A 26,952-nucleotide genomic window follows, 5' to 3' on the forward strand; every position below is an offset into this window, starting at 1 on the left:
TAACAAGTTGACAGTCTTAGGTGACCAGGAGAAGCCTCTGTCAGGAGAAAACAAAACAAAACAAAAAAATATAAACAAACAAAAGCAACACACCAAAAAAAACCCACCAGAAGCAAAGTAGGTTGCAAGGTTACTCAGGGCTTCTGTTTGAAAATAGGTGCCCTGATTCAGACAGCTGATTCTTTACTCCTACTTCCTCCTTAGGGAAAGGGATAATAGCAGTGGCCATCTGGAAAAAAATATTTCCTAGTTTTCCTCTATTACTCATTCAGATGCCCACATCTGCCAGACCTCTCCCTCCTGGCTGCCTACTGACCCTCAGCCTATTTAGGTATGAAGAGAGGTGGGGTGTAGACCCCTTTTAAAGGTTTTGGGCAGAGGGGACATCCCTCAGCCCTAGAGAAGTGCTTTGACAGAATGCTTCCTCTTGTTAGGGGTGCCATGGGTCTCCAGTGATACCATCCTCTGCTGAGCTGCAAAGTAAAGAACCAGACATGGAGCAGATCCCCAAGCAACTGTTGCTCAGCTGGCCACAGACATACTTTCAAGACACTGTCCAGGAGAGTTTTCTTCCCAAAGTGGCTAATTAATCACAATAAATAACTGCAGTCAGGAACCACTCCACTGTAGTGTTTGATTTGTTCAGGGAAAAGATTCCAAGGCATCTCAATTTGTTGCCAGGTAAATGGCTACAATATCACCCTGAAGAATACAACTTCTCAGCTGGAGCTGTGTGAAACCATGACTCTCTTTTGAAGGAATCTTGTCTACAAAACAGAGATCCCTTGTAAAAAAAAAAAAAAATAAATAAATCTATCAGCACTGAGATGTTTGGTTTGGTTTCAGCAGTAGCACCCTGCTTGTCCTCTTATTCAGGATGGCAGGATGCTTGAAAAACTCCCCTTTCCAGACCATGCATAGCAAGACTAGTGGGCAGTGGCTCCAGGAAGGAGCTTGAGAGAGTGAAGATCGTGTTCCCACAGGCTGTCAGAGACAACAGGAAATCCCAAGTATTGGGGGTTCCAGGAAGTGTTCTCAGCTCTTGTGCTCTTTTCCAGGTCTCCTACAGCCACCTTACTCTTTGCATGGGTTCAGACCACCTCTATTTAATTGGAGCAGCCAGCATTGGAGCAAATACCATAATGCAGAGCACATTCTTCCTCCAAGGCAGGAGCGGATCCTGCACAGCAAAGCATTTTGCTGTATGGGGTGGGGCTGCCACTGCTTTCCATGCACACACTTGATCACTCCCTTCCTTGTAATTCATACAGCAGCTCTCTCCATTCAGAGGGACATATAGAGACAGAATTACGCATCCTGCCCCGAGCTGCCAGCTTGAACCCAGGCCAAGCAATCCCTGTGGAAAACTCTTCTAATAGGGGCTAATTTGAAAGTCATCATTTAGACCTACTTTATTTCTAATGTACTCCTGGCTCTGCACAAATACCTCCTAAGGAGGGGATATTGAGACTGGATGACTCCAACTATCATCATGGAGCCACCATCTGCCAGAATCTGAAAGATCTTTGAGTGTCACCATGCATCTTTCCAAGCGGAAATATTGTCCTTTGTCTTCACCCTTTATATCATATTATGATGTTATAATAACCAACTGCCTCCAAAATTCCTTTTCGGAATATATTTTTCTCATGTCTTAATTTCTCACTTGTCCCCTATTTCCTCTAGAATTTTGAATCTATTGCAGGAAGAAAAAAAATTAAAACCAAAACAAACAACAACTGACTTCAATCACAGCGAAGTTTGCTGGAAATCACGCCATGCAGCAAAAAAGCATGTCTGCGAGAAACAAACAAGTCAAAAAGCCCACTTTCATGGGTTTATGGAGAAACAAGAAGGACAAGACACCAGAGACATAGATACTTGGAATCTCCTGTCTCTGGATCAGAATGCAACCCAGCTGTGTAAGAACTAAGCACTGGGGTTGACTTCTGCTTGAGATGCATTAGTATAGCCACTTAAAACTTTGAGTAGTTCCATCAAAGGCAAGGTTTGGCAGACAAATATTGAGCTGCATCAGCTGCAAGTTGCCTTTACATAAATAACCTGCCAGTGTTCACACATGACGCAAGAGTTGGTTGGTATTTTTTTTTTTTTTCAGAAGATGGAAATGGCAATAGAACTCATATTCATTTTTAAGAACATTTCCCTCAGTTGCTCAGGTGGCGATGAAGAACAGTCAACTCAGGTACAAAGGCTAACCAAAGAATGGTAAAGATAACCTAGATGAAGCTAGACAAAAGTAAAATGTAAGAATATTATTCAATGCATTAGGATCGGAAAGTTTGTAGACAGATTTCTGCAGGTCAGCTGTGAATAAGAGTGGGCAGGGCATGATCTTGCATACACACAGTACAGTACTGAAAGGCGCTGCATGAAGCAAGGGTTTGGTAAACCTCAAACATTCACTCAGCAATAATCAGGGAATGACTCTGTACTGGCCAGGGAATGTACTAGAAGTCTGCATTCCCATCACAGTATCACACCTGCTCTAGAAACAATGGATATGGTTTCTTTCAATAACCTCTTATATGATCTGAAGCAGTAGGGTCCAACAGCTTCAGCCCTCCTGAGCGTAAAATACCAGGATTTTTATGAAGTGAAAATACAACAGGTGGTACCACTCACTAGCAGGAGAGCTGCCTGTTTTCTCCCTCATGACATCCACCAAGTCTTCCGTGATCCTGTGACTTGCCCATTGTTGACTCTCAGCTAGTCCCAACACTGAAAGAAAGACCATCATCTTCCAAGGCTGCAGGGCATGTCACTGCACCAGGGCTCACCTGACTGAACAGGTAGCCCTTCCATTTCATTTGCCACTGACATCACCCTAATACCCTGTCTAAACTATTATGCTTTGGTATTTACTTAGAATGTTCCACTTTTTCAGTCAGGGAATTTAGGGGTTAAGGGGCTTGTCTGCTCTTTTTTGTGTTTGCTTATTAGGGTTTTTTAATTAAAAAAAAAAAAAAAAAGAAAGAAGAGAATGGATTTAATGTTTTAGTTATGTCCTAAGTACCAAGAACAAAGCCACAAACCTTCTAAAATCTTTAAGACATTTGTTTTTTTTTTTTTCTTTTGAAGTTTGGAATTTTCTATCAGTACCATTTTCCTTTCTGTAGCAACTAAAATATCTCTTTTTTGTAACTGATAAAGGTGCCTTTAACACATGTCCACAGCAAGGAGAATTGTGTGCTGTTACAATTATTCAGTAGATGCCCAGTCCCAGACAGATGGTGCTTTATCCTTACCCCCTCTTCAAGACAGGATAATGCATTGTCCTGTCAAAAATTTATGAAAGTGCCACCCACATTAGATGCTAATTCTGGTAGCAGCTCTGTTGCTACACTACAGATGCTACAGCTACTGCTTGCAATTAATGCATGAAGCAGGCAGTCCACACTGAGGAGAAGCCAGACACTCAGAAACCAAAGTGAGGAGGCACAACACAAGAATATATGCAGAATGACACCTCATGGTCAAGGGGAAAGAGGCATTTGAAAAGGAAGATAAGGATGATGGAAAGAAAAAAAACAGAGAGAAACAGTAGAAGAAAAAATGAGGATTGAAGATTAAAGCAGACAAAACAAAGATCAGAAACCAAATGGGAAATTAAAACAAAAGATCCAACGCAACAGAGAAAGTGCCTTTTCTCAGTAATGGTCAACACATCACACCACCAGAAAATCAGCGCTAGAAAGGTGTCCCATAATATGGAAGAACAGCTGAAACACAGGATATAGAGTGATGCCAGTGAGAGTAGGTTATTCTACAGTTAAATCTTGCCCTAAAATGCACCCCAAAGCATTATTGCCTTATAAAACTACACACAAATGTTTAACATCTTGAATAGGCACACAGTGGACTACTGATTATTAATTCAAATGAGAGGCTCAAAACTGACTCCTGGATACCTGCTCCAAGAAAAATATAGCAAGAGAGGTTTGCATAAATGCTGTAAAAGACAGGCAATTCAGAGATAAGTTTTCAGCTCTCACCTGGACCCTGTCTTTTTCATTTAGATAAGAGAATTCAGATCCAAGACTAAATTGAGGTAGTTCCACATATGCATAAAGTGGACTGAGAAGCACCTGGGTTCAAAGTAGGTAGTGCTACAGCACTTTTGCCATGTTTTCTTTCTAGTACTGTGCTCATTTAGCATGGTCTGTGTGTGGCATAGCAGTAGAGAGGAGATCCAAGTATTAGACCTCTCTTTTTGAAAAGTCACTGGGGCATGTGAAATCTTTTGTGTTTGAGAGAAGCTCTTACATATTTACATGGATGACAAATCTTGAAACTTCTAATGAACCACGTGAAACTTCTAATAACTAGCACTGTCACATCACCAATTGGTCAAGGGAACATAGATCTTTCACTCTGCATTTCAGAAGAGGATTCTTATGGGAGAAAGCAAAGAAAGAAAGATGTTATTAAGAGAGTTTATCAAACCTGAAAAGCCAGACTCTGGCAACAGATGGTAGACAGAAAACAGGAAGATTTTGTGAAAAACTGGAACAGTATAAAAATAGTAGAAAGAAGGACAGCATTATGATGGCAGGAAATACTAAAGTTTTAAGATACACAAGGAAATACATTTACACTGTGTGCTGTTCCATTAATAGACAATAGTGGAGCAATATACTGAATTCAAGTGAAATGAAAAAGCAAAAGAAGTCTATCACTAACAAGCTTATGCACTGCCAAACAGCTTGAGTCCAGGTCTTGAAACAGTGCATTAGACCATAATGTTTTCAAATTTCATCTGACGGTTTGAGAAATGGGGTAAACAGTTAACTTCTCCAAGTCTCCCATACCTTATATTAAGAAGCTGTGGTCATGGTAAGAAGCAGATGAACTATTAAGCAAGAAAACTGCCTCAGGTTCACAAAGTCAGTGAGTTGTAAATCATGGGAAATTGAGAGGCTACACTGGGAAATTGATAGGGTTCACCACGAATTTCAAACTGTATACTTCTGCAGTTCTCATGCTCAGGGGATCTACTATTATCAGACACTAGGAATGGACTAGATGGCCTAGATATATCTTTGGTCTGACTTGTCTGTCCACTTCTATGGCTTTCTTTATAAATTTCTTTACTAGGAAGGTAATTTATTAATGACCATATGATTGACAGCCACTATACAGGAGTAAAAAGATATTGGCTGGAGCCAAGGACAATATAGGTTGATACCTAACTCGTCATTCCACACTCCAAAGGAACATTCTTCAGTGACATACTTTACTATTCCCCATCTGGACCATTCTTGAATAAGACTTATCGTACTGTCTAGAAATTTTACTGATTTTGTAACTGCATACAAATCGAATGCCAGAAGAAAATTGATTGTTTTCTTCTTCAGTGGTCCAAAATAATATTCCAGATTCAGAGCTACATGCTGAACTTTCCCCTCTCAGTTAATCTCCCCTCAATTTTTCCCATTCCTTGTGCAACTCTTCCAGTGCAATTACAACCTCACTTGTGGTATGTCTCTGGATTTCAGCACCAACACAAAGATACTTTAATGTACTCTAGAGAAATATTTATATCACCTAGCTCTAAGCACCTAAGTTGGCAATAGTTATTAACCAGTGACTTACTGCAAACTCCCTCTTTAGTCCACAGGGAAAGATCAGACCCTTCAGTCTCCTCCAGAACCAGCATGTTACCATAACCTGCAGCTCTTGGTACTCAAGCCACGAGAAGCTCCTAGTGGCACTAAATTCCATACCATACTACCAAACTTATTTTAGCGTTGACCCAAGATAGCTTGGGTTCAAGCCTTTAAACACAATCCACTCACCTCTGCTACAAAGGTGCTAACATATAAAAGTCATAAAAGATCAGCTCATGTTCATAAAACCCATATATCATCTTTTAAGCCCACACATAATTGTTCCTAGGTGAAACCCTATGCAGTTGTGTGAATAAATTGCAAACACTTGCAACAGTTCAGTTTTCTTGAGCAAGATTCAGTTTACAAATAACTTAACACAGTCTTAACTTCTGCCAGCCCTAAAAGGTGAACAAGATTTGAACAACATCAAAGTTTCATTTTTATACAGTCATTTTTATCCACAACAACTGTGTTGAAACATGGCTTACAGTTAGTGTCAGTTTTAATGTGCTATTAATATCCATAAAATGTATCTTACCTTGATCTTCTGAAGAGACTGGTGACCTGGAATAAAACAACAAAGTCCGGTCAACCTTTGGTTTGGAAAGGCCACAAATAAGGTTCAGTGTCAGTGTGGGGAACAGAGTATGAAGGAATTGGAAGGGTTTATTCTTGGGCTAACTTAGAAGGGAGGTCTGGAAGGCATCTGAAGAGAAAAGAGCAGAAAAGGACAGAGATAGAGAGGAGGTTCTGCAGACCAGAGTGGCCATATGTTGTCATGTCCATAAGGCAGCTGACAGCAGCACTGTTGAGCACACACGCCAAGAGTTTCTGTGGGTACTTGGCAAAGAACTTATCTACTACTGTTCCTGCTGAAAATAGCTGACATTACTGTTCAGAAAGTCCTGATCCTTCACAGATTATTGAAGGCACAATAATTAAGTGTGGGCCAGGAGGAAACCTCACAGTTAGGGGTGGCTGAGGAAATTATAGTTCAGAGGAACTTGCAGTCATTAAGGTGGCCATTTTTCATAAGTCAATGTGGTAGAGAGCATAAAACACTAGTCATAATTAATACCAGTTCATGCCATCTTCATAAAAGCAACATAAACAGAAAAGACAAACAAAAAAAATAGTCTGGACAGATGTAAGTACAGCAAAAAACAACATAACAACAGCAACCCAAGAAGTACAGGATACCCTGACTGGTGGCTTTGATAATGCTCCAAGAGAATGAGGGGTTATAAAATGTAAGGGATTTCTCAGTGCCCCTGTTGATGAACAGAAGGGCCTCACTGAATTCCAGAGATTTGTGTCACAGCTCCCATCACTCAGGATCACACTCCTCACAATTTTGGTCGGCACCCACAACAAAGGAAAATAAAGAGGTTTAAAGTATTTGCCCTCCATTTTCCCCTTTGCTGCAGTAGCTTCACTTCACAAAACCAGAGCTAACTATACAGCCCAACCTGGGATGTTCCTTGGTTGTTTAGACCAGATTAATAACAGAGAGTGGATTGGACTATTGTCTCAGCACTTCCTCAACAAATATTTTCAATCACATGTATAGCCTTCCCAGACAGGCAACAAGGAGTTTGTTCCTGCAGTGAATGGGACAACTCATGCTTCCTTTCCAAGATATATTTAACTTTTCACCAAGGTACAAAAAAAAAAAAAAAAAATTACAAAAGTTTTAAAAATGTTATTGTTGCCAGAAAACATGTCAGAGCTGACATAATTGAAGCAGCCACAGAGGAACGAAGGCAAAAGAAGGAACAAAGAAAAGAGCACATGTATATTTAACTGAGTCAGCAGGGGAAAGGGGTTGAAAAAGGGTTAAAAACTCTGGATTTGGAGGCATAAAGGAACTGAGGATGGTGTCATGTTCTCATTCCTTAACAGGTGTCTGAAAATGAAGATTGAAGGATTATAGGAAATCAGAAGCAGATATGCAAATATGTAGGTTCAAATAGGAAAGATGGAAAGAAGAGAAAGGAAGGAAACTTTCCTAATGTATGCAAAGTTTTATTTTTAAAAAAGAGAGAGATTTGCAAAGAAGAGGAAAGAGTTACAGCACAGCTGGAGCAATGGTCACTGTGAAAGGAAAAAATGTGATTGCCTAATTAAGATTCTGACTGTGCAAGAAGCCAATGTATCTGTATGCATGAAAATTAATTAATCTGCTACTCCCATTAAATCCTCTGATTACTGCTGAACATCCTAGGCATGTATCTTGCTATGCTGCCAACCAGGCCAGCTCTGCCCTTGCACTTTAGCCATGTCTGTGGAAATACAGTAGGAACGAAGGTAGCCGGAGGATTAGCAGGCATCATTAGGACTCTGTCCCACTGCTTTGACCAGTTAGTTACAGCCCTTCCCCCACAACCCCTGGCAGAAGCCCTTCCAAAGGTCAAACCTCAACACACCATGTTTCCTACAAGGCTAAACAGTGCAGAATGGGCCATATCAAGAGGTGCAAATTTTTAGGTACTTAAAAATATTTTTATGTGCAGGAGTCATGCCAGGTTCCTTAGTTTACATATCCTGGCTCTCCATTCATTGTTAATGCAGTATTCCACAGCACCAACAGAATTTACTCCTTTGTTTTGTTTCTTGATTGCACAGTTTCATCACCTTTCAGATCTTTATTTGAAACAATAAAATAAACACTACAGATTATCCTATAATTTGACTCTTCTTTATGCCTGGTAAAACAGATGTAATTAGTGCCTTAAAGCATCAACAACAGGAGAGACACTATTAGAATACCACAACGTTCTCAATTGAAACACTGAAGGGAGGAATGAAAAATATGTTTATTCATATTTAGTGTGCCCAAAATTAGTATGTATTTTTCAAAATACTACTGCCATGTACCTTTGTTGCATGCCTTGAACACAGTGGTGGAACAGAAAGAAGTCTAACAGGTACTACTGTTGCAATTAGCAGTAAACTGGGCTTCTTTTGTTCCATTACTGACATGAAGTGTTTTGGCAAAGAGTGGAGAGGACTTTCAACATTCTCCTACAATTTCAGGCCATACGTTTTAGTAGGGGGGTGGTTTTCCAAGCCGTTCAAGTACTGGCCTCACTACTCCAAGGGGAATCTTGCTTGTAACTATGATATAAGGAAGTGAGGCTTCTGAAAAGTCCACGCTAATAGTGTTGGGCATTTTATGCACTGTCTGGTCTAGCCCATGCTTATGACAGGCTCTAAGGGGGAAGAAAAAGGAAGTCTAATGACCTGCTCTAAACCACATACACTCACCACACAGCCACGGGGGACTTTCCTTGACAGCAAAAAAAAAAAAAAAAATCAATGGATGCTCATATTTCCAGTCACACATTTTTCTCTCAGGTCTGTAAGAAGTGTGAGGGATACACTGTGGCAGCACTCGTCACCACACAGGTGTCTGGAGAATGGAGGATTCTCAGCTACTAATGTCCACACAGTAACCATCTATCTAGCACCCAGCAGCTGCCCTCTGAGTGTGATTTTAGCTCTGTGTTTGACTGTCAGAAAGAAGCAAGTCATCATTCTCACAAGCTGCATGCCTTAAAAAAAAAAAAAAAAAAGTAGACACAAGTCAGAGATATATCAAAAGAACTAATAGGCTGTTAACATCTGTGGTCCCACCTGAGTCAAAACACTTTGCCAAATTAAATCTTGAAGATATTTTAATTTGGTTAAACAAAATTAATCAAAGCCTGAAGGTGTTGAGAAAAAAGTTCAGGCACTGCCATATCCTGTTCTTGGCCATTTCTGAGTGGAATAACTTATTTTTTATATCAACTATTACTTTTTTTCTGTTTTTATCTTGGTGTAAAATCAACTTGTAGAAAGAAAGGCTCATCACTCCCCCACCTCCCTGAGAGAGTAAAGACAGGCCAGATTGTCTGTGACTGGCTACTTTTCCAGAATCTCGAGATTAAATTAGTTCTACCACCAACAATGCCCTTTTCCCATGCATAAGTGCTAAAGAAAAGACCAATTTCAAATATTTTTCACCAAAGGCATTAATCTGACTTTTCTCCTGCCCTGGCTTGACAGATGCTTTATGAAGAGCTATTGTTGTAGTGACTATTTAAGAGGAAGACAAATATTACTATGACAATAGAGAAGGGGATCAGAAGGGAGGAGGAGAAGTATGTTATCACCTCCATTTTCTTTCCATGCTGTTTGTACTCTTCCTTTCACTATAGGTCCCGCCGTATTGTTTTCCTCCTGTTGCAGAGTGGCAGCCTCTACTCAGAAGACATAACAACACTTGCAAGCCTCAGTCTGCAAGGGGAAGCTGCACATTGCCTGTTCCAACGCTCCCTGAGCAAGCAAAGTACTAACTTTTGTGCTTAACAGAAAATGCAGAAGGATCTCCCGAGAAATTAGTTACAAATATTTAGAAATGCATTAAAAAGCCTGAATAATAATGTAAAAAGCCCTTCCTAATACATTCGCTAGATGCTGCCAGCAAATTAGAAGACTTAAGAAACTGAAGACATGAGACGTACCCACCTGAAACAGCACTGTGCCTTGGAGTTACTGGTCTGATCCAAAGCTCACTGGAATTTTTCCACTCCCTCTTACAGGCTTTGGACCAATTGCTGGCAAATATCTAATCCCCAGTATAGCCAAAACAGCCTTCAGCTTCATGTAAGCCTTCCCCAAAGAAACAAACACTCACAGCTGTTCCCAAGTGTACTCTTCAATTTGCAAGCAATAGATTTATTCAGCACTGGAAGGGTGGAAGAGGGAATATTCATTTCTGAGGAGAGAAGGGCAGGGACTGTCACAATTTTGAGCTTAGTCAACCTGAGGCTTAGGAACTTAGAGAAATACAACCAGCCTCCAGCAGATGAATTCTAACAAAATTTCAGCAAATGGGTACATTATTCATGAAGACAAAAGCCTCTGGAGAAACAAACCTGGAGCTGATGTAAAAAGCAGCAATTTTAATCAATAAACCTGTAGCAGAAACCATCTGCACTAGGCCTATTTTAAACCAGCCATTTACAATTTAAAGGCCAAATAACAATCTGTGTGCAGCAATTCCACTGGTTTTTATGACCGTTCCCCATTTTCCCTGCTTAAGCAAGGTATTTTTGCAAACTTTCTAATTCAGTCTGACGACAGCTGCCTGTGATTAGGGAAGGGAAAGAGCTTTCAGATTAAACCCCTTCCTTCTCATTTTGCGTGTGTACTTCTTCAGAACCAAAAGTGGCACCCCTAATGGGATTTATTCATAGATTGTCTGATTGTAATCAAAGGAATTTTCTAGCACATGAAGTATTTTTAAAATATACGTGAGGAAACCCCCTCATTCAGCAATCTGCATCAACACCTCTGCGACTGGTGAGTTCTCTGCAGCCCCAGCTGCACACAGTGCCTCGTATCTTACTAGCAGAAAGGTGAAACTGCTTGCTTATCGCTTAACATCTCCTACTTGGAGGCAGCCAATAAGAGTTAAAGATAATGCTCAGCCTGGGAATCACCCTTTTCTGCCATAGCACTTGACAAAAAATAAAAGCCTAAGAATTACTGAGAGCTGCCTCACACTTCTGCTTTGACCCTCTACATACCCAATTCAGAGTGACCTTGGCAGGCTGGAGAAGCGGGTTAGCAGCAACCTAGCAAGTTCAACAAAGCCAAATGCATAGTTCTGCACTTTGAGAGGATTAAAGCCATGCAATAAGACAGGCTAAGGGCCCTAACAGCTGAAAAACAGCTTTGAAGAAAAGGATGCAGGGTGTTAGCAGAGTACAAGTTGAACACCAGTCAGCAGAATTCCCTGGGACAGCAAATTCCAATGACATACTGGGCTGTATTTGCAAGAGCACAACCATAAGGTAGATGGAAGTTATTTTTACCATATTCTCCACTCTTGTGAGACTTGAAAACAGGACAGACATCGACAAATTGGACTGAGTTCTGCAAAGGGCTGCAGAGATGATGAAGGCATCTAAGGAGAGACCTATAAGAGAGGCTGAGGGAGCTGGATTCATGTAGAAAGAAGAGAAGGCTCAGGGAAAATCTTATTCCTGCCTTCAGCTACCTAACAGGAAGGTATAAATAAGATAGCCAGAGTCTGCTTGAAGAAGGAAGAGGAGAAAGAACAGTCACAAGATGGGATATAGGAAATTCAGCTTGCATATTAGGAAAATGTTTTTCACCATGTAGGTGATTGAACAGAGGAACAGGTTGTGCAGAGGGATTGCTGAATCTCCAGCTTTGTAGATATTCAAAGTTCATCTGGACAAGGCTCTGAACAAGTTCATCTAACTGGACCTATTTTGAGCAGGGGTTTGGATTAGATGACCTTCAGAGGTCTTTCCCAAGCTAAATTTTTCTGCAGTTCTACAAGTCTACAAAGCTTCCTGCTTCTACTATCCCAGCTTTTCTGCCATTCTTCCCTCCCAAATATTTCTCATAGACAATGGCCGTACTCTCTCATACATGTGGGACAACACTGACCACCAATGCTGCCTGAATCTAAAACATTCCATGCAAGGTATTTATTATTTTGCAGAAATCCATTCAGACATGTCCTGTTAATCTGTATGGGCAGTCTGGAGATCCTTTTTTTTTTTTTAATTCTGCCAAAGGGAAAGTTCAGTACTTTTTCTGGCACTTTTTTTGCCTGCCTTCTGTAGCCTCAGTCTCTACCTGCAAATGAAACATTGCTTCAGGCTGTTCAGAAGCACTCCAACATACAGGAATGTGGTTTGGGGTTTCTTAGGAAAACAAGGGCAGCTCAGATGTATTCCTTCCTGTGTCTTAGGCACGTCTGTGTCTCTTATATTGTTCTATATTTTTTCTCATTACAGTTCAACTTTTTATTTGCTGCATTTCTTTGTCCATTGTCAAATGCTTTGAATGAAGGCTTGGAACACCACAATGCAGCTATACCTGAAGTTGTACTGACACCCAGAGGAGTTGCCTGGGAATTGCTATTAAACAAGAGAATAAAATATTTTCTTGCAAAATAAGATGTAAACCAAATATGCTTAACCTTGATTTTATTTTTTCTTTTTAGTATTAAAAGAAAAAGAGAGAGAAATGTTCTAAGATGTTCATCATGCAAAAGATAGTTCAACCTTGGAATCAAGCTCAAAGTATGGCCTAAGAAAGGTCGCTCATTATTTCCTTGAAAAAAAGAAGGTATTTTCAGATGATCAGCAGGATGACTGTTGGGTGATCATGGGTTGTTGTTTTGTTTTATTTAAATACTTGGCCTCTCTTTCTCTTATCATCACATGACACCAAATTATAAGAAATTCATTTTGAAGAGGGCCTGACCCAAGCCTCTTTGAAACACTATTCTTTGATTTCCAGATCTGAACTAAATTTTAAAAATTCTCACTGACCTACCTGTTAATTGCTTGACAAATTTCAGGGGAGAAAGGCAGTAGCTATTGTGGTTCTAACTCTAAAAATATAAAGCAAGACCCAGCCATAGCATGTAACATCTAGGTGAAACAAAAGACTGTCAAGGGACTGGATGCTGTTTGAAAAAGCTCTTTAATAAAAGCTGCACAAAAAGACCTTGGACAGGCACTAAAGGAACTGGGTATATGCACTGCCTTAACTTCCTACATGAAAAGCAAAACTAGATTTTAGGTGCAATTAGGTAACAAAGCATCTGACCTGTGGATGTACCTGTGTACTTTTACTTTTTCCAGAAAAACGTTAAGCCAGATGTCATTTTGCTGTGACTTTAACTTTTTAATTAACCCAAAGAAAAGGTTGAATGGAGATGAAACACATCAGTTGCTTGGGATGTCAAGACACAACTCAAATAATCTTAGGCTAGTCTGGGTTTCTAAACAATCTAGAAGCCACCTTAATTAGTGTGTTTGTTACCACAAAGTAAAACAGTGACTCCTGGTAATAGCCTTTAGGGGTTCTGGGAGAAGAGAGACAAACACAGGAATTCCTTTAGAAACACATTCTTACAATTATATTCATAAATAAATGGCCTGATTTTCACAGGTGCTAAACACTAAGTAATCCTTGCTTGCTTGCCATCTTTAAAAAAAAAACTCAGTGAATGTGCATAACACACAAGTCCTTCTATAATCCTAGGCAGACTAGAATTGCTGAGTCCTTTACATCCCTGCTATAGAGTAATTAAAGAGAACAAAGCTTGTAATGGGAGTTTCGGATATGGTTTTGTGCTGCACTTTTAGACGCCTGGCACAGAAACAAGAAGCTAGGAGTCAGGGTTACACTGGCTCCAAGCCAGTTCTGGCTCTCCCATTTCAGCTCCTGGCATAATTTAGCCAGGTCCATCTGTCCCTGCTTGCCCCTGGGCACCAACACTACCAGAAACCCCAGCATGGCTCTGTGTTACAGCCCCATTCCTCATGTATTTCCCTCCCATGCACACACCTCTGTGCCAGAACTGCTAAGTGCTCACTCAGTCTTAGATACGGAGGCAAAGCTGTGGGTCTGAGTGCTCCTTTCCCAGCACAGAAGAGCAGCAAGCAAGCAGGAACAACTTTTTTCCCTCCCCATTTCAATGCTTTTAAGCTTTCAAAAGCTTCTCCTCTCACCTGAGAAATCCTTTGACAGGTATTTTAAGAAGAGACAGCATCTTCTACACCCTGAGATATAAGTCTGCAAGCCAGGGCACTAGGACAGGCACCCCAAGAAATGGAAAGACAAGGGCAGCTCCCTGCAGAGCTGCCATTCTGGGACACATAGTCTGGGGAATGTGCTCCCTGTCCTTCAGCAGTTTCCAAGTGAACCAGAGAATCTCTCCCCAACCCAAGCATACTAAACCCACCCCATGTTCACAGGTACATTCTGTTTCAAGCAACATTTTCCAGAAGAAGTAAACCTCTTTCATGCACACCTCCACCAAGTAAAAACAGCTCACCAATATATTTTTCAAGAAGCCCTAGTGAAAAACCTCACTTTTTGTTCAAGAGCCAAGTGAAGCTTCATGTGAAAATATTGCTCATGGCCTCATCCAAACGCTCTGAACTTTTTGTGTCTAAAATACTAAATTGCAAACCCCCAAAGATGAACTACTGTAACATGACTATACCTTGTCTCTAGCTTTTTGTTGCATAGTATTTTGGCACTTTTCATTTTCCAGCCACAGCTGAAACCCAAACATAAAGATATCTGAAGAATTAGAGAAAGTCAGCAAAGGTTTGACTTTTTGGAGTTAAACACTGTCAACTCAGGAAAAGTCATACTTTTGTGTGATAGTCTAGAGCAGTTATTTTACCAAACTACATTTCTGTTCACTTTGCAAGCCTGTTAAACCAGAATGTAGGAATGTGAACAAATACAGTCTGAATGCCTATTATGAGATGTCTTAGTGTGAAAGCTCAGACATGCTATGTATTCCAATGTGTGTGTTACATATGTACAGGACTGTGTTTCTTAGCCATGCCCTGAAGCTTAGTAGTTTTGGTTTTGATAGGACAGCTTGGTACTGACTGAGAGCACATTAAGAACCAGTTTCTTCTCCAAGCAGATGGCAGCTCCTTATGGCAGGGATAGAGCACATGGACACAGGCTTGCTATTCCTGCTCAGAAAACTAGGACCAAGATGTTTTGGGATATTTTTTGGCTTACTTCAACTCTTATAAATAAGTAACAAGTACACACAAACACAGACATACATACTACCTAAAACTACAAGCTTCACTTATTTTCCAACTTTTATTGGATTAGAAGCCTGCCATGCTGAAAGGAATGTTCACCCTGTATTTACAACGGTGCTTAAAGCAAGCACAGAAGAATACAGTCTGTAAATCATTCTATATCATACTAATAAACCCAGTCAGCCCTTTCTCCAGTGCCCTTAATGTCACTCGGAGCCATGGGTCTACTATTTCCACTCCATAGAGCTGGAGAGAGGAATATTCACATTCTACAGTGGCATCGTCAGCTCCACTCTCTCCTCTGCCCTTCTCTTGCCAGATGCAGTTATCACATGCCTGATGCTTGCAGGAAAGCAGCAGGCCCTAAAGATCGAATTATCAAATGTCATTTTCTTTTACCCAGCCAAACAGAAAAGACGGGTACAAGAAGTGACTGTCTTGATACGTTCACCTGCCTTCTTTGCTGCAGAACTGCTTTACTTCTCAGTGCAGATTCTGTTTCTCAGTCGAAGGGCTAAAGTAAGCTAGCAAGGATGGAAGCAAAGCCGGGAGGCGGGGGGGTGGAAAGTGTAGTAATAAGAAAAGAGAAAAAAGAACATACTCTATTATTTCTGCCTTGGCTATCAGCCATAGAGTGGAAAGCAGATTTATAGCTGTTATGGTAAACAATTTAAAGAACACCAAGGCATCCAGCTATCTGTACTTTGTCAACATCAATTTCGTCCTTTAAACACACTCCAACAAAATCATACATTCCACTTGGAAAACTCTTTTTCATTCCCTTATCTACTGGAACTATTCAGAAAACATTTTCAAGCTAGTAGGTAGTTTTAATTTTTCAACATCTGGGTAGGTCACTCCCTTTGTCAAGCATGTGTTTATTCTTTTGTTTGAAATACGTCCCCCCAGCCCCCCTAGAAGAAAGGGAGGGCTGGACTGCTCATATTTCCCTTTTAGAAAGCTGGATACCAGTTAAGAAGTCTCTCTAAAGAAACATGGGAGTGTTTTGCATGTCACAGTCTGCCAAAATAATTCGTCAGTTGTGCATCAGGTATTGAGATGCTACAAAAAACATTAAGAGGCCTCATTCTGAGGGCTCAGGGGCAGGTGGGTGGGAAAAGAGGAAGCTGAAATCCCACCCAGTCCACTCTGGGGAGATACATTCTGAATAATAAAACTATTTTGTAATAAGTACTGATGAGAAAAACAAAACCACCAAAAACCACAACACAATATTCTACAGGATACGGTACAGGATGTACTCTATTTCCACCACATATTGAAGGGGCAGAAACATAAACCCACCTCATCACATATGCCTACTGTTTTTAAACATCTCAACAACAAAGGCTGGACACTTAATTCTATAAGAAAACAAACATTATTTGCATTGCCCTCACATAAACAACTTAGGCCATACACGTGCAATTCTAAAACAAATTCTAATTTCTTCCTTTCCCAATTACAGTTAACAAGAGCGGAAGCAAAAGATGGTGTCTTAAAGCTCAGTATTACAGGAAAAGGGGCTGCAAGAATGATGTGTAAGTAACAAATACTAATGACTGTTGCAGAAATTGTAATAAGTAAAAAACATGATTTTTCTACACCTGTTCTCTGCAGATAAGGCCAGCCTTTGGCAGCAGTGACATAAAAGTCCTACTAATTAACAGGGAAGAGGTGATTAAAGAAGGTTTTGCATTAATTCAGTCACTTAAAGATGATACAAGAAGGTGCTGAAAGTTCATGTTAAACAGTTTCCAGAACCATCTGATTCTCACTGTTTGAAAAGTTTCCTCAAGTTTGGTGAGCCATGGTTCATCCCCTGTCATAGCAGGGACTGTAAGTGGTAACACTTTCCCTAGTTCTGTTTCCACGTTTTCAGACATCAGAGCAAAATGCCAGGATCTTCCCATGTTCAGAACTGTCCCCAAGATGGTACCAACATGACTGAGGTAATGCAAAGCCTCTGACTCCTGAGTTGAGAATAGCTGCTCTCATGTTTATCCCACATATACAGTCTGTACATCATACAACTCAGGTTATATCAAAAATATACCTCATGCAGGCCAGTCTTTGAAAAAGTCTTTTGGTGTCAACATTCCTCTCCATCCTTTGTGATTTTAGCATTGTTTTCCATTCTAAACTGTGTTCCTTTTTTTCTGCAGTTGAGTCAAGGTGTGTCTACTCATCAGACATGTCTAGGAGTCCCTTCTCTTGTCTATGAGAGGGATGAACATCACTAGAGCTAGAAACATTGCTTGGGGAAAGTGGACATAGATTGACTGATGATGTGGGAGATGCTCAAAACCAAATTGTGAATTAATATTTGTCCAGGTAGAAATCTTATTTCCACTTTCATGACAAAACACTTAACAAATTCATATATATCCTGTACTTAAAACTGGACTTGAGGTTGCTGTATAAAGAGCTCCAGAAGGAAAAGAAAACTTCTAGAAGAATTGTAAGAGCTGGACGCTTTCATAAGCTCCCAGATAGTAACAGCTGGTATTTGCAGCACCTATCTTTGAAGAAACTTTTGAAATCCCACAGGCAGCACAGATTTTTTTTTTCTTTGCTGTCAATCTGAAAAGAGTATGACTTTCACTGGGAAGTATTTCTGTCTGCAATGCTAGAGTCTCCAAATTGTTCTTATATTCAGTGATTGTACCACAAAATAAAGATAACTATCCTGTTTTTGAGTATCTCTGTACTGAACTGAATAGACAGAGAAAATAAGAGATTCAAACTATTTCTGGAAGGGTTTGATTTTAAAAACATATAAGGATCTCACAGGGAAAACACTTTTTTTTGTCAGCCAAATTCCATCCTTTTAAGAGCCTTGCTATTGTTTGTCAGGCTGATTTTTTTTTTTTTTCTGTATGGCAAGAAATGAAGCTTTAAGACAAATTATTTAAGCAATACCAAAATTATGCTAGATTTTCATTGCTACATTGTAAGTTTTTAAGGGAATGAGAAAGGGCAGAAATATATATTTTCAGAACTGCAAGCACCTATCTTAAAGGGAGAATTCCAAAGGAAACCAATAATTATTCCTTTTTCCCCCTGAAAATCTCAAAAAGCAATGAAAGCAGTTAAAACCTTGAAGTATATGGAGATAATAAATATTCATACCAGGAGCATAAAGTACATGAAATTCATTATGTACCACATCTGTGCACTAGAGTATGAAAAAATCAACAGGTGCATTCTCTGTCAAGAAAGTCTCCAGAAATGGGGATCCGGGGAGGGAGTTGGGGAGAGAGATAGGAGGGGAAGATTTACAGCAGCAACTGAAGAAGAGATTTCCTAATGGTAGATAAATTGTAGCTTCCATGTAGAATGTACACAAGATTTTAAGTACTGTGACTGCATCACACTGATAATAGTGAGAGCTTTCAAAATACAGGACCCAACCCCACACGGAGATGCATCACTTTTTCCCACTCAGTTTCACTCAGGGTACTCGCTTTCCCTCTAAACAATTTCTTATCCATTTTCTGCTTTGTTTTGATTTGTTGTTGTTGTCGTTTGGGGTTTTTTTGTTTGTTATTTTTTTCCTCCTTCAAAGTACTTTCCCTATTTAACCCACATTTACCTTTCCCTGAACCATTCTCAGTTCTTTTTACATCACTTTTCCTCTTCTTTGAGTCCTTAGCTTTCTTTTCCCTAGTTCTCCTTCTTTTTAATTTCATTTTCTTAGCAAGAGGTGGAGAGCTGCTTTAGGCAAACCCTTCTCAAGCTCTACTTTAACAGTAAGAGTGGTGCCTTACAAGCTATTGGTTAAAGTACGGAGAAGGGGGAGAAAAAGGAGGGCGAAGACAGAAGACAGGAGAAGGAAGGTCAGTCATAAATAGACAATGAATTCTGTTGTGCTCTAATTCTAAGGCCTACACAGGATTGTACAGTGAAAGTGAGATGGTGATTTATGCCTTCACTCAAATAAGATTTGTTTGAAAGCAGTCACTACTCATGGAGCCTAATCTAGGATTTTAAACAATGGAAAGTAGTTTGTACAGATGTACAAATAGCTGGTTAAAATATACACACTTCACCCTTGTGGCTTAATCTAATAAAAGCAGTTTGAACTAAATCTGAATCGGAAAACTAATTCAGATTTTTCTATCAAATCACACCAAGGCAGTTGAGTCTACCTGTTTAAGAGGTGCTGCTGAGTTTTCCAGTGCAGGAATTTTGGGGAAACACTTGAATTTTTCAAGCCTTCACCAACCTTTGAAATTGTAAAGGTTTGTTATTACTAGGCACCTCCTGTCTAGCATGTTCAAATGCTAAGAGTCACCTCTTTATACTTTATAAATTTTTACTAAATGAGCATTCCTTCTCCTTTCTAGATGCAAATTTGCATCCTTGCTGCTCTTCCACCTTGAACCATACAAAGATTTCTCTTAAAAAAAAAAAAAAAATCTATATATAAAATTAAACAAACAAACACACACACCTTGAAACACCTTGTAACATCTGTACTGTCACACTAATTTCCTGGGCAATGATCTGATTCTTGTAGCTGAGTCAAAATACTTGGCATTCGGTCTTTTTCATCTTGCCTCTCAGGACCTAGGTTATTATTGCCTCATAAAGCAGTGCCTGGGTGGCATTACTAGCTAATTAATGTCTATTTAGTGTAAAGGGCTGCAGCTACCTTCCAGCCCCTACAGGCATTTTTTCTTCCTGTCCCTGACAGGAACAGATGGCATTTTGGCCCACCTTCATCCACCCTTCATGAGCCACGCACTCAGTTCAGAGAATGCGTCTAGCAGCTCTGGATACACATTACAATCACAGCTGGACAGATGCTAGAAGAGTGGTTGTTACTGCTCCAAACAATGGGAAAAATAATGACTTCAATGGAAAGATGCAGATTAAAATTCCACCAAGGTATAGTCACCTTTTCATTTTTGTGTACTGTTGTCGTTTTTATTTTATTCACTTTTTCAGGTCTCATCACATGATAGGATGACAAACACATAACTAGGAAGAGAATTACCTGTACATGGTAAATAACGTATGCTTACAGCAGGCTATGAAGGAGTGGTCATCCCCATCTCACTACACCATTTGATGACAAGATAAATCAGAATGATGAACCCACACATGTTCAAATGAAGAGTCCAATTACATGTTTCAGTGGAGTCAGCCCAGAATACTTAGTGTTTTTTTCAAGATCAAGTCCAAGTAATTTTCTTCTTGCTGTTTTTTGTATGCACTATTCACACTGATTTGATGTTTCTATCAGGCTACAATCTGTCCCAGCTCCCTGTTACTACATTAAGATGCTGTTCCATATCCTGCCCACTCGACACATTGGTCACATAAAGAGCCATCAGAGATAGAACAAAACATGAAATACCATCAATCAAGTGTCACCTGAAAATTAACAAACGTGAAGGTCACTTAATTAAAAGCAAAAGCATAAATAATTTTTTCTGAGAAAATCCCCTACATCAAAATCTTTACATTCAAATTACTCTTTACCCCAACAGGTTATTATCAAAAGCAACACCAAACATCATAATTATTTTTAGATCACATATTCTCTTCTCTACTTTCATTGATTGAAGTAACTTAAGAGATCTCTCTATTTGCATATTTTGTCTTTTTAGCTACACTCCTCACTTCTGAGAAACAACTACTTCATCTTGATAAGGTTATTTATATATGTATATGCATATAGTTATGTACATATAACAAAGCCAGAGACATTCTAAGCAGCCTGCAGCCATACTATGACCAGTTGTGGTCTAATCTGAGGAGAGTCACTCCCAAGCCCTGTTTGAGAGAAAAATGACCATTGAGAAAACAGCCCCAATGGGTCAACTGATGACACTTCCAATCACAGCAGGTCCCCTGTTACTTGCCCTAGTGACAGGCTATAGGATACTGCACTTTGAGCTGGAAGTGCTGCACAGTATTTCAGACTAGATGTAAAACACTCCATACACAGGAGCAACATGCTCTCCCATATTCCTTTTTTGGGGCTTTGCTAAAATCTTTTCCACAGGTTTTATCTGAAAAATAATTTCTAAAGGGACAAGCCTCTATAAAGAACCTGTGAGATACTTCAGATGCCAAAATATCACAGTATTTTCTAAGGTTTTTTTTTAAAGTGCCAGCTTAGAAAGATTTTTTAGGTTGCAAAGTCAAGAACCAGAAGCTTGTAAACACCAGAGCTCATGTCATCTAAGCATGATATTCCAGCACTGTTGCACTGAAGGATTTTTAAACAACTTTAATCACATTGCCACCTGCTATTTTTTCTACTGGATTCTTGCCTCAGTGTTTAAGTAGAGACCTGCTTGATATCCTTTTGTATTTTGTATATGCAGTGCACAGCCTCAGGATTTTTTTATTCCACACTACAAAAATGGTGCACAGAATGTAAAATTATTTTCTCCTAAGCATCTCTGAGATAGTCTCCCCACAGTATCAAAGTTTCTTACGACCATTAAATTTACCCTCACTGTGTTCCTCAAAGGTGAGGCTGCAATATTATCTGTATTCTGCAGCTGGGAAAACGAGAGTCAGAAGGAAGGAAGGCACTAACTTTCCATTAATTTTAGTAATAAAACCTGAGGCACACAGAAAGCCTATTTCTCAGTTTCCAGCCCTTCACTCTCTTTCAAAGTCTACTTGTAATGGCCTCTCAGAAACCCAGCCTACTTCACAGTGGACATGCATAGACTGAGGAGCCCATTGTTACTGGCCATTTGTGCAAAGTTTGGTGTAAATCTGTTTCATTCAGAAATTCTCTCAGGGAAATCGAGGGGAGAAGCCAGTCCTCCAGTGCAGCATTCAACCGCTCACCTTTTACCTATCTGCATTCCATGTCCTCCTCCTTTTTGTTATTCCCATTCTGATTTCCCAGACATCTGTATGTCCCCCATGCTCCTAACTGCCAGCTCCTATTCCCTAACCCTGCTCCCCAAGGTCCTGCACATGACTCCCTTTTTGCTTCTGCTCCTCTGGCTCTTGCAACTTCTTTTCCCTGCTTCTCCATACACCTTTTCCTGACCCATCTCCATTTGACCACGACTGCGGCTCCCCTTTTCTCCTTGTTACTGGAGACCAGTTGGTGAGCAGCACAGCCACCTTCCCTCAAGCCAGTGGGCAGACTTGCAACCGGGATTAACCACAGAGTGGCAAATCTCCTCTGTCAGCATGTGCAGACAGAAACTCCTTAAAGCAACACTCTTAAGTCTAAGGTGTCTCCAAAGTGCATGAACAACCTCATCAGAAGGGCAAACAGTAGTATTTTGCTCAAGACAGCAAAGGGCATCCCTCTGGTATGATGGTGACACTTTATTTAATGTCAAATGTCCAAAACTTCATTCCAATGAATCTCAGCACTAAAATGTTTCGGGGAATAACTGTTGGATTTATATATTTAAAATAAGGTATTTAAAGCAATACATTTCCCACAAATCTTGTCTTTGGAAACAACTGACTCTTTTAACTATAAGAAAAAAGAATCAAAGATTGACTCTTACCATGAAATATTTCAACCAAAACAATTACAGTTTAGAGAAGCTATAACGAAAACAATTCCTTATACTAGACAGTCACAGGGTACACTTTAGTCTGGGCAGTGCTACTGACTTTGCTGGTAATTAATAAATCTACCAAAAGAAGTGTTTTGGCTAAGCAAATATTTGCAGTTATGCTGGTGTAAACAAAATCTTTTCTCTTATCAATTAGAAGTTAATCCACATGTTGTAACCATCTCTCCACGCTGCCACGATGCCTCAGCATCATTTTTCTCCCAGCTTTGCCAGCTTCAAATTTTGGGCCTGCCATTCCAGTCTGTGTAAAACTGAACCCGATTTCACCATCCTTCACACTGCAAAGAGCATAAAAACAAGAACTGATACAGAGTCCCTCCGGTAACAGGAGAAAAACAGGAAAATATCTCCTGGCAACGCTACCAAGATCACCCTTTCTTACCATGGCATCTCCTTCTCCTGTCAAGAGTTTCCAGTTTGCTGGGAAATTTCTAGTTTGTAGCCACACAGCTATGCAGCTTCCCATCCACTTTGTATCTGCCCTGGAGCAGTGCCTGGCAGGCACCTTACAGACGCCTTCCACACACATCCAAGACAGAAAGACAAACTGAAACAAGGACCACATGGTTGTTATTTCTAGTTTTTCTATACTAAGTTTCAAAACCCATCCATAGGGATCCAGATACATCAGAACTAGAAACATTAAGAAGAAGTGATGTATAAAATTATACATTATGTACTTGGGGGGAAAAACGTCCCCAAAACACTAGAATTTTTCAAAGCCAGCAACAGAGTTCAGGCAGGTGCTTCTCATCTAAACTTTGGTAGAGATTATGGTTCTACTGATGGTTTTGAAAATCTAAAGTGAAAGGATCAAAAAGCTGAGAACCACTTCTAAAATAGGCAAGAGGAAGAAGAGATGTTCTCACACATATCTGAACATGGGAAACAGGATTGCTGTGGTGGAAATCTCTTACTTGGGGGAACTATAAGTGAAAGAAACACTGCTTAGTCATACTACAGTGACAACAGTATCTCTGGCTCAAGATGATACAAAAACTATTGACTACATCTTTGAAAGTAAGCAGGTAGTAGGTTTCTGCTTTGTCACATTGCATCAGAGATACCTTAAGGATGAGTCTTTTGGTCTTTCTCATAACCATTTGCCATGAAGGGTCTCTTAGCTGGAACTTCAGGCATCCAAAATAATGTATTTACTTTACTTTTGGAAATGGGATCTAAGTTTATCAAGAGTGCAGGGTGCCACAAAGCAAAAAACAAAACAAAAACAAAACAAAACAAAACATATAATAATAGAGAAAGAGGAAGAAACAGAAGGGATGAGCAAAAGAGAAGAAGGAAAAGGACTTCTGTAATTTCAGCATGTCAGAACAGTTCACTAAGCTTAAAGGAGCCACTACAAGTTGTCTGTGGTGATGGTGACAGTGCATCATCAAGCAGAGAAATGCAGAGGGCTCTTACTGCAGCATGTGTGTCTGGCTGGCGTCCTTTTGTTTGTCAGGTACCTCGTAGTGTGGGGAAATCTTGCCGAGGCCACTGTCACTCAGCATCCTCTTTCGAACTGCAGGGTTCCACCGATCTGATATTCTAGGGAAGAAAGAAGCAATAGAAAGGCATTCACCCCAGAGAAATTACGTTGCGTGCTCCATTTGAAGCTGTCTTATGCCTACTGGTTCCCGGCATTTTTCAGTCTGTAGCAAGCTAAAATAGCTCAATTCACTATGAGTACAAGACTGTTCCTGAAGATGACTAGAAGCATTCCTGGTCTGCCCATAGGATGAGAAGAAACAGAGACACTTCACCATTATTCTGAGGCACAAAGGGCTTTAGGGCCTTACACAGTGGTGTCAGAGCCCTGATCAGGCAGCGATAGGGTTTGTAATTCGACTGATATATATTTGTAATGGGGCCAATACAGTCAGGGGCTGTGAGGATGTTGGAAGGTGCCAAAGCCCATTAGTCCTGCTACATGCTCCAGGATTCCTAATGGAATAGATGTTATTCCACTGTCCTTGTGTCATTACCATGGCTGTATCTGATCCTGTCCCCACCTCTCCATGTAAGATCTGCTCTCCCACATCTCCCAGTCCTTCAGAAAAGGGGACCAACAAATAGATGCCCAACTCTAATATGGGTGCTGAAAGCCAGATCACAGCACCACTTACCCAGAGGCCTGCTCCACTACCAGATCAGGCATTCCCGGTGGTGTCCCCACCTGCTGTGACATTACCAGCTCTGGGTCCAGAATAAAAATCTCGTCCTGCGAAATTTCTGTCACAAAGTGCAAATGTTCCTGTTGGAGCAATAAAAGGAACAAATAATGAACCTGTAGCATCACTGGTCTCAGAGCACCCAGCTGAATATAGGAAAGCTGGCTGCACATCAGGGTCTCTGAAGAGCATTCCTGGGACTCCGCCTGTGTATTTAAGTGCACACACATAAACACACACTAAAACAAATTCCACTGAAGCCATTGATAAATACTTCATTGTTTTCAAGCAAAACAAGATTCCCAAACAGCAAGCTTCACACTTACAGCAACACTTAAAAGGCTTCTACTCAGTGACTCTATGTCATTGAGCTAAAAACTAAAGATCTACCCAAAATGTTGAGGTATGCATTTCAAAATGAGGACCAACACCTAAGGTCTGCCCTCTGATGATGGCTGACAGAAATTTTCATTGTTTGGGGGTACTCTCCCACACCTCTACTGCTTGTACAGTCTGGTTTCACATCTCTGTTACCAAAGGTCTCTTTCTCAGTCCTTCTTTTCTGTTATTGACACTGAGGGCTCATCCTTCAAAAACCACCAAGTGTGAGTAGGCCTGTCTACACAAGTAGACAGGAAAACTTCCCACCATTTGTGAGCTGGCACCATCACGCAGTGTTGACCATTTCCCCACAAAAACACAGGGCAAATGAGCAGGAGGGAAAGATGACCATTTGTATAGAGTCAAATATTAGAGAAATGCAGAAAAGGCCAAAGTCACATTGTCTAGTTTAACCTGTAGCAGCATCTTCTTCACCCTTGCTTTCCAAATGTTGAAGGACAACTTCGTCAAATCATTTATATGACTGTGCAAAAAAAGTTGCATGGTGGCTACATGCAGACACTGCACCTTGGACATTTGAACTAAAGCCATAGCTCCTTCTGTTTGAACTAAACCACCAGATGCTTTTGCTGGGAAACAGTCACGTGTTCAAGTGTTCAGAAACAGCCAACACAGTTCTCAGGGGGACCAGATACAAATGACCACTGTGTGAAATCAACAGTTTGCACTTAATGCTTGAGCCACTGATTAGCCTGTTCTGGCTACAAATGAGAAACACCAAAAGCTCTCTAAAATTTTCAATGTGTCTTTTAGAAAATATATTTTGATTGTTAAATCTATACTACAGGTTTGAATCCAACAAAGCTACATGCTGGGTTAGAGTTCCTTGGGAATATTTGATACAGGTCTGTTTGTAATTCTCAACTTGTAAATCACCTTGATTTCCATAGCTATTCCATGTCACACACACACAGGATCAAGACTTCTGGTGACTAAAAGCATCTCTGAAAAGATAAATACTCTGGTGCCACACAGATGCCCTCAGTAAGACTTGATAAGGATGACAAATGTAGAAAATTCTGATCTGTATATCAGATTGGTAGTAAACAGAAGGGCAGATGGTCAGCAGATATGAAACTTCAGTGAAATGATGTGAATTACATTAACTAAAAAATGGCCCAGGATTTTTCGCTACTTTTCATTAGACATTTTAGAACACACAGGAGGAATGGCAGACAATTCATTTTAAGCTGCATTTGACAGAGCTTTAAAAAAAAATCTATAGAAATGGCAACCAAATAAAGATTTACCTGAGATCTGTCAATGCGGTAAAAGCGATCAGCAGAAGTTGCTGCAAGACAGAGAAACAACAGAGCCGCAGTGAAGAAAATGGTCTTATACAGAACTGTATGGACAGAACAGGCTGAGCTAATGTCACTACCACTCGGTGTCAGTGAAGTCACAGTGTTTTCACAAGAACATAATCTGATTCATTCATTATGTCCATATTCCTGTCCTATTAAATGGTGAATTTAAAGGTGAGGCTTAATAAAACAATATTCACTGAAATTATTAACTTGAAATAAATACTTAAAAATGTATAAAATGGATTCCAGGC

At 40.2% G+C, this 26,952-nt stretch overlaps 1 protein-coding gene across 3 annotated transcripts in view; it reads right to left on the bottom strand.

The window, feature by feature from the left end:
* The window catches only part of DGKI (diacylglycerol kinase iota), a gene marked incomplete at its 5' end in the record, with an annotated part of 215,395 nt that overhangs the window by 23,986 nt on the left and 164,457 nt on the right, over positions 1 to 26,952 (bottom strand). For all 3 annotated transcript variants that reach the window (XM_082064302.1, XM_082064301.1, XM_082064303.1), the window contains 4 exons: positions 6,172 to 6,197; positions 24,244 to 24,369; positions 24,948 to 25,075; positions 26,645 to 26,685. In XM_082064302.1, coding sequence (XP_081920428.1) covers positions 6,172 to 6,197; positions 24,244 to 24,369; positions 24,948 to 25,075; positions 26,645 to 26,685 — 321 coding nt within the window. The remainder of the gene's footprint in view (positions 1 to 6,171; positions 6,198 to 24,243; positions 24,370 to 24,947; positions 25,076 to 26,644; positions 26,686 to 26,952) is intronic.

The sequence above is a fragment of the Streptopelia decaocto genome (assembly GCF_964273445.1).
Source record: "Streptopelia decaocto genome assembly, chromosome: 1".
NCBI classification, from domain to species: Eukaryota; Metazoa; Chordata; class Aves; order Columbiformes; family Columbidae; genus Streptopelia; species Streptopelia decaocto.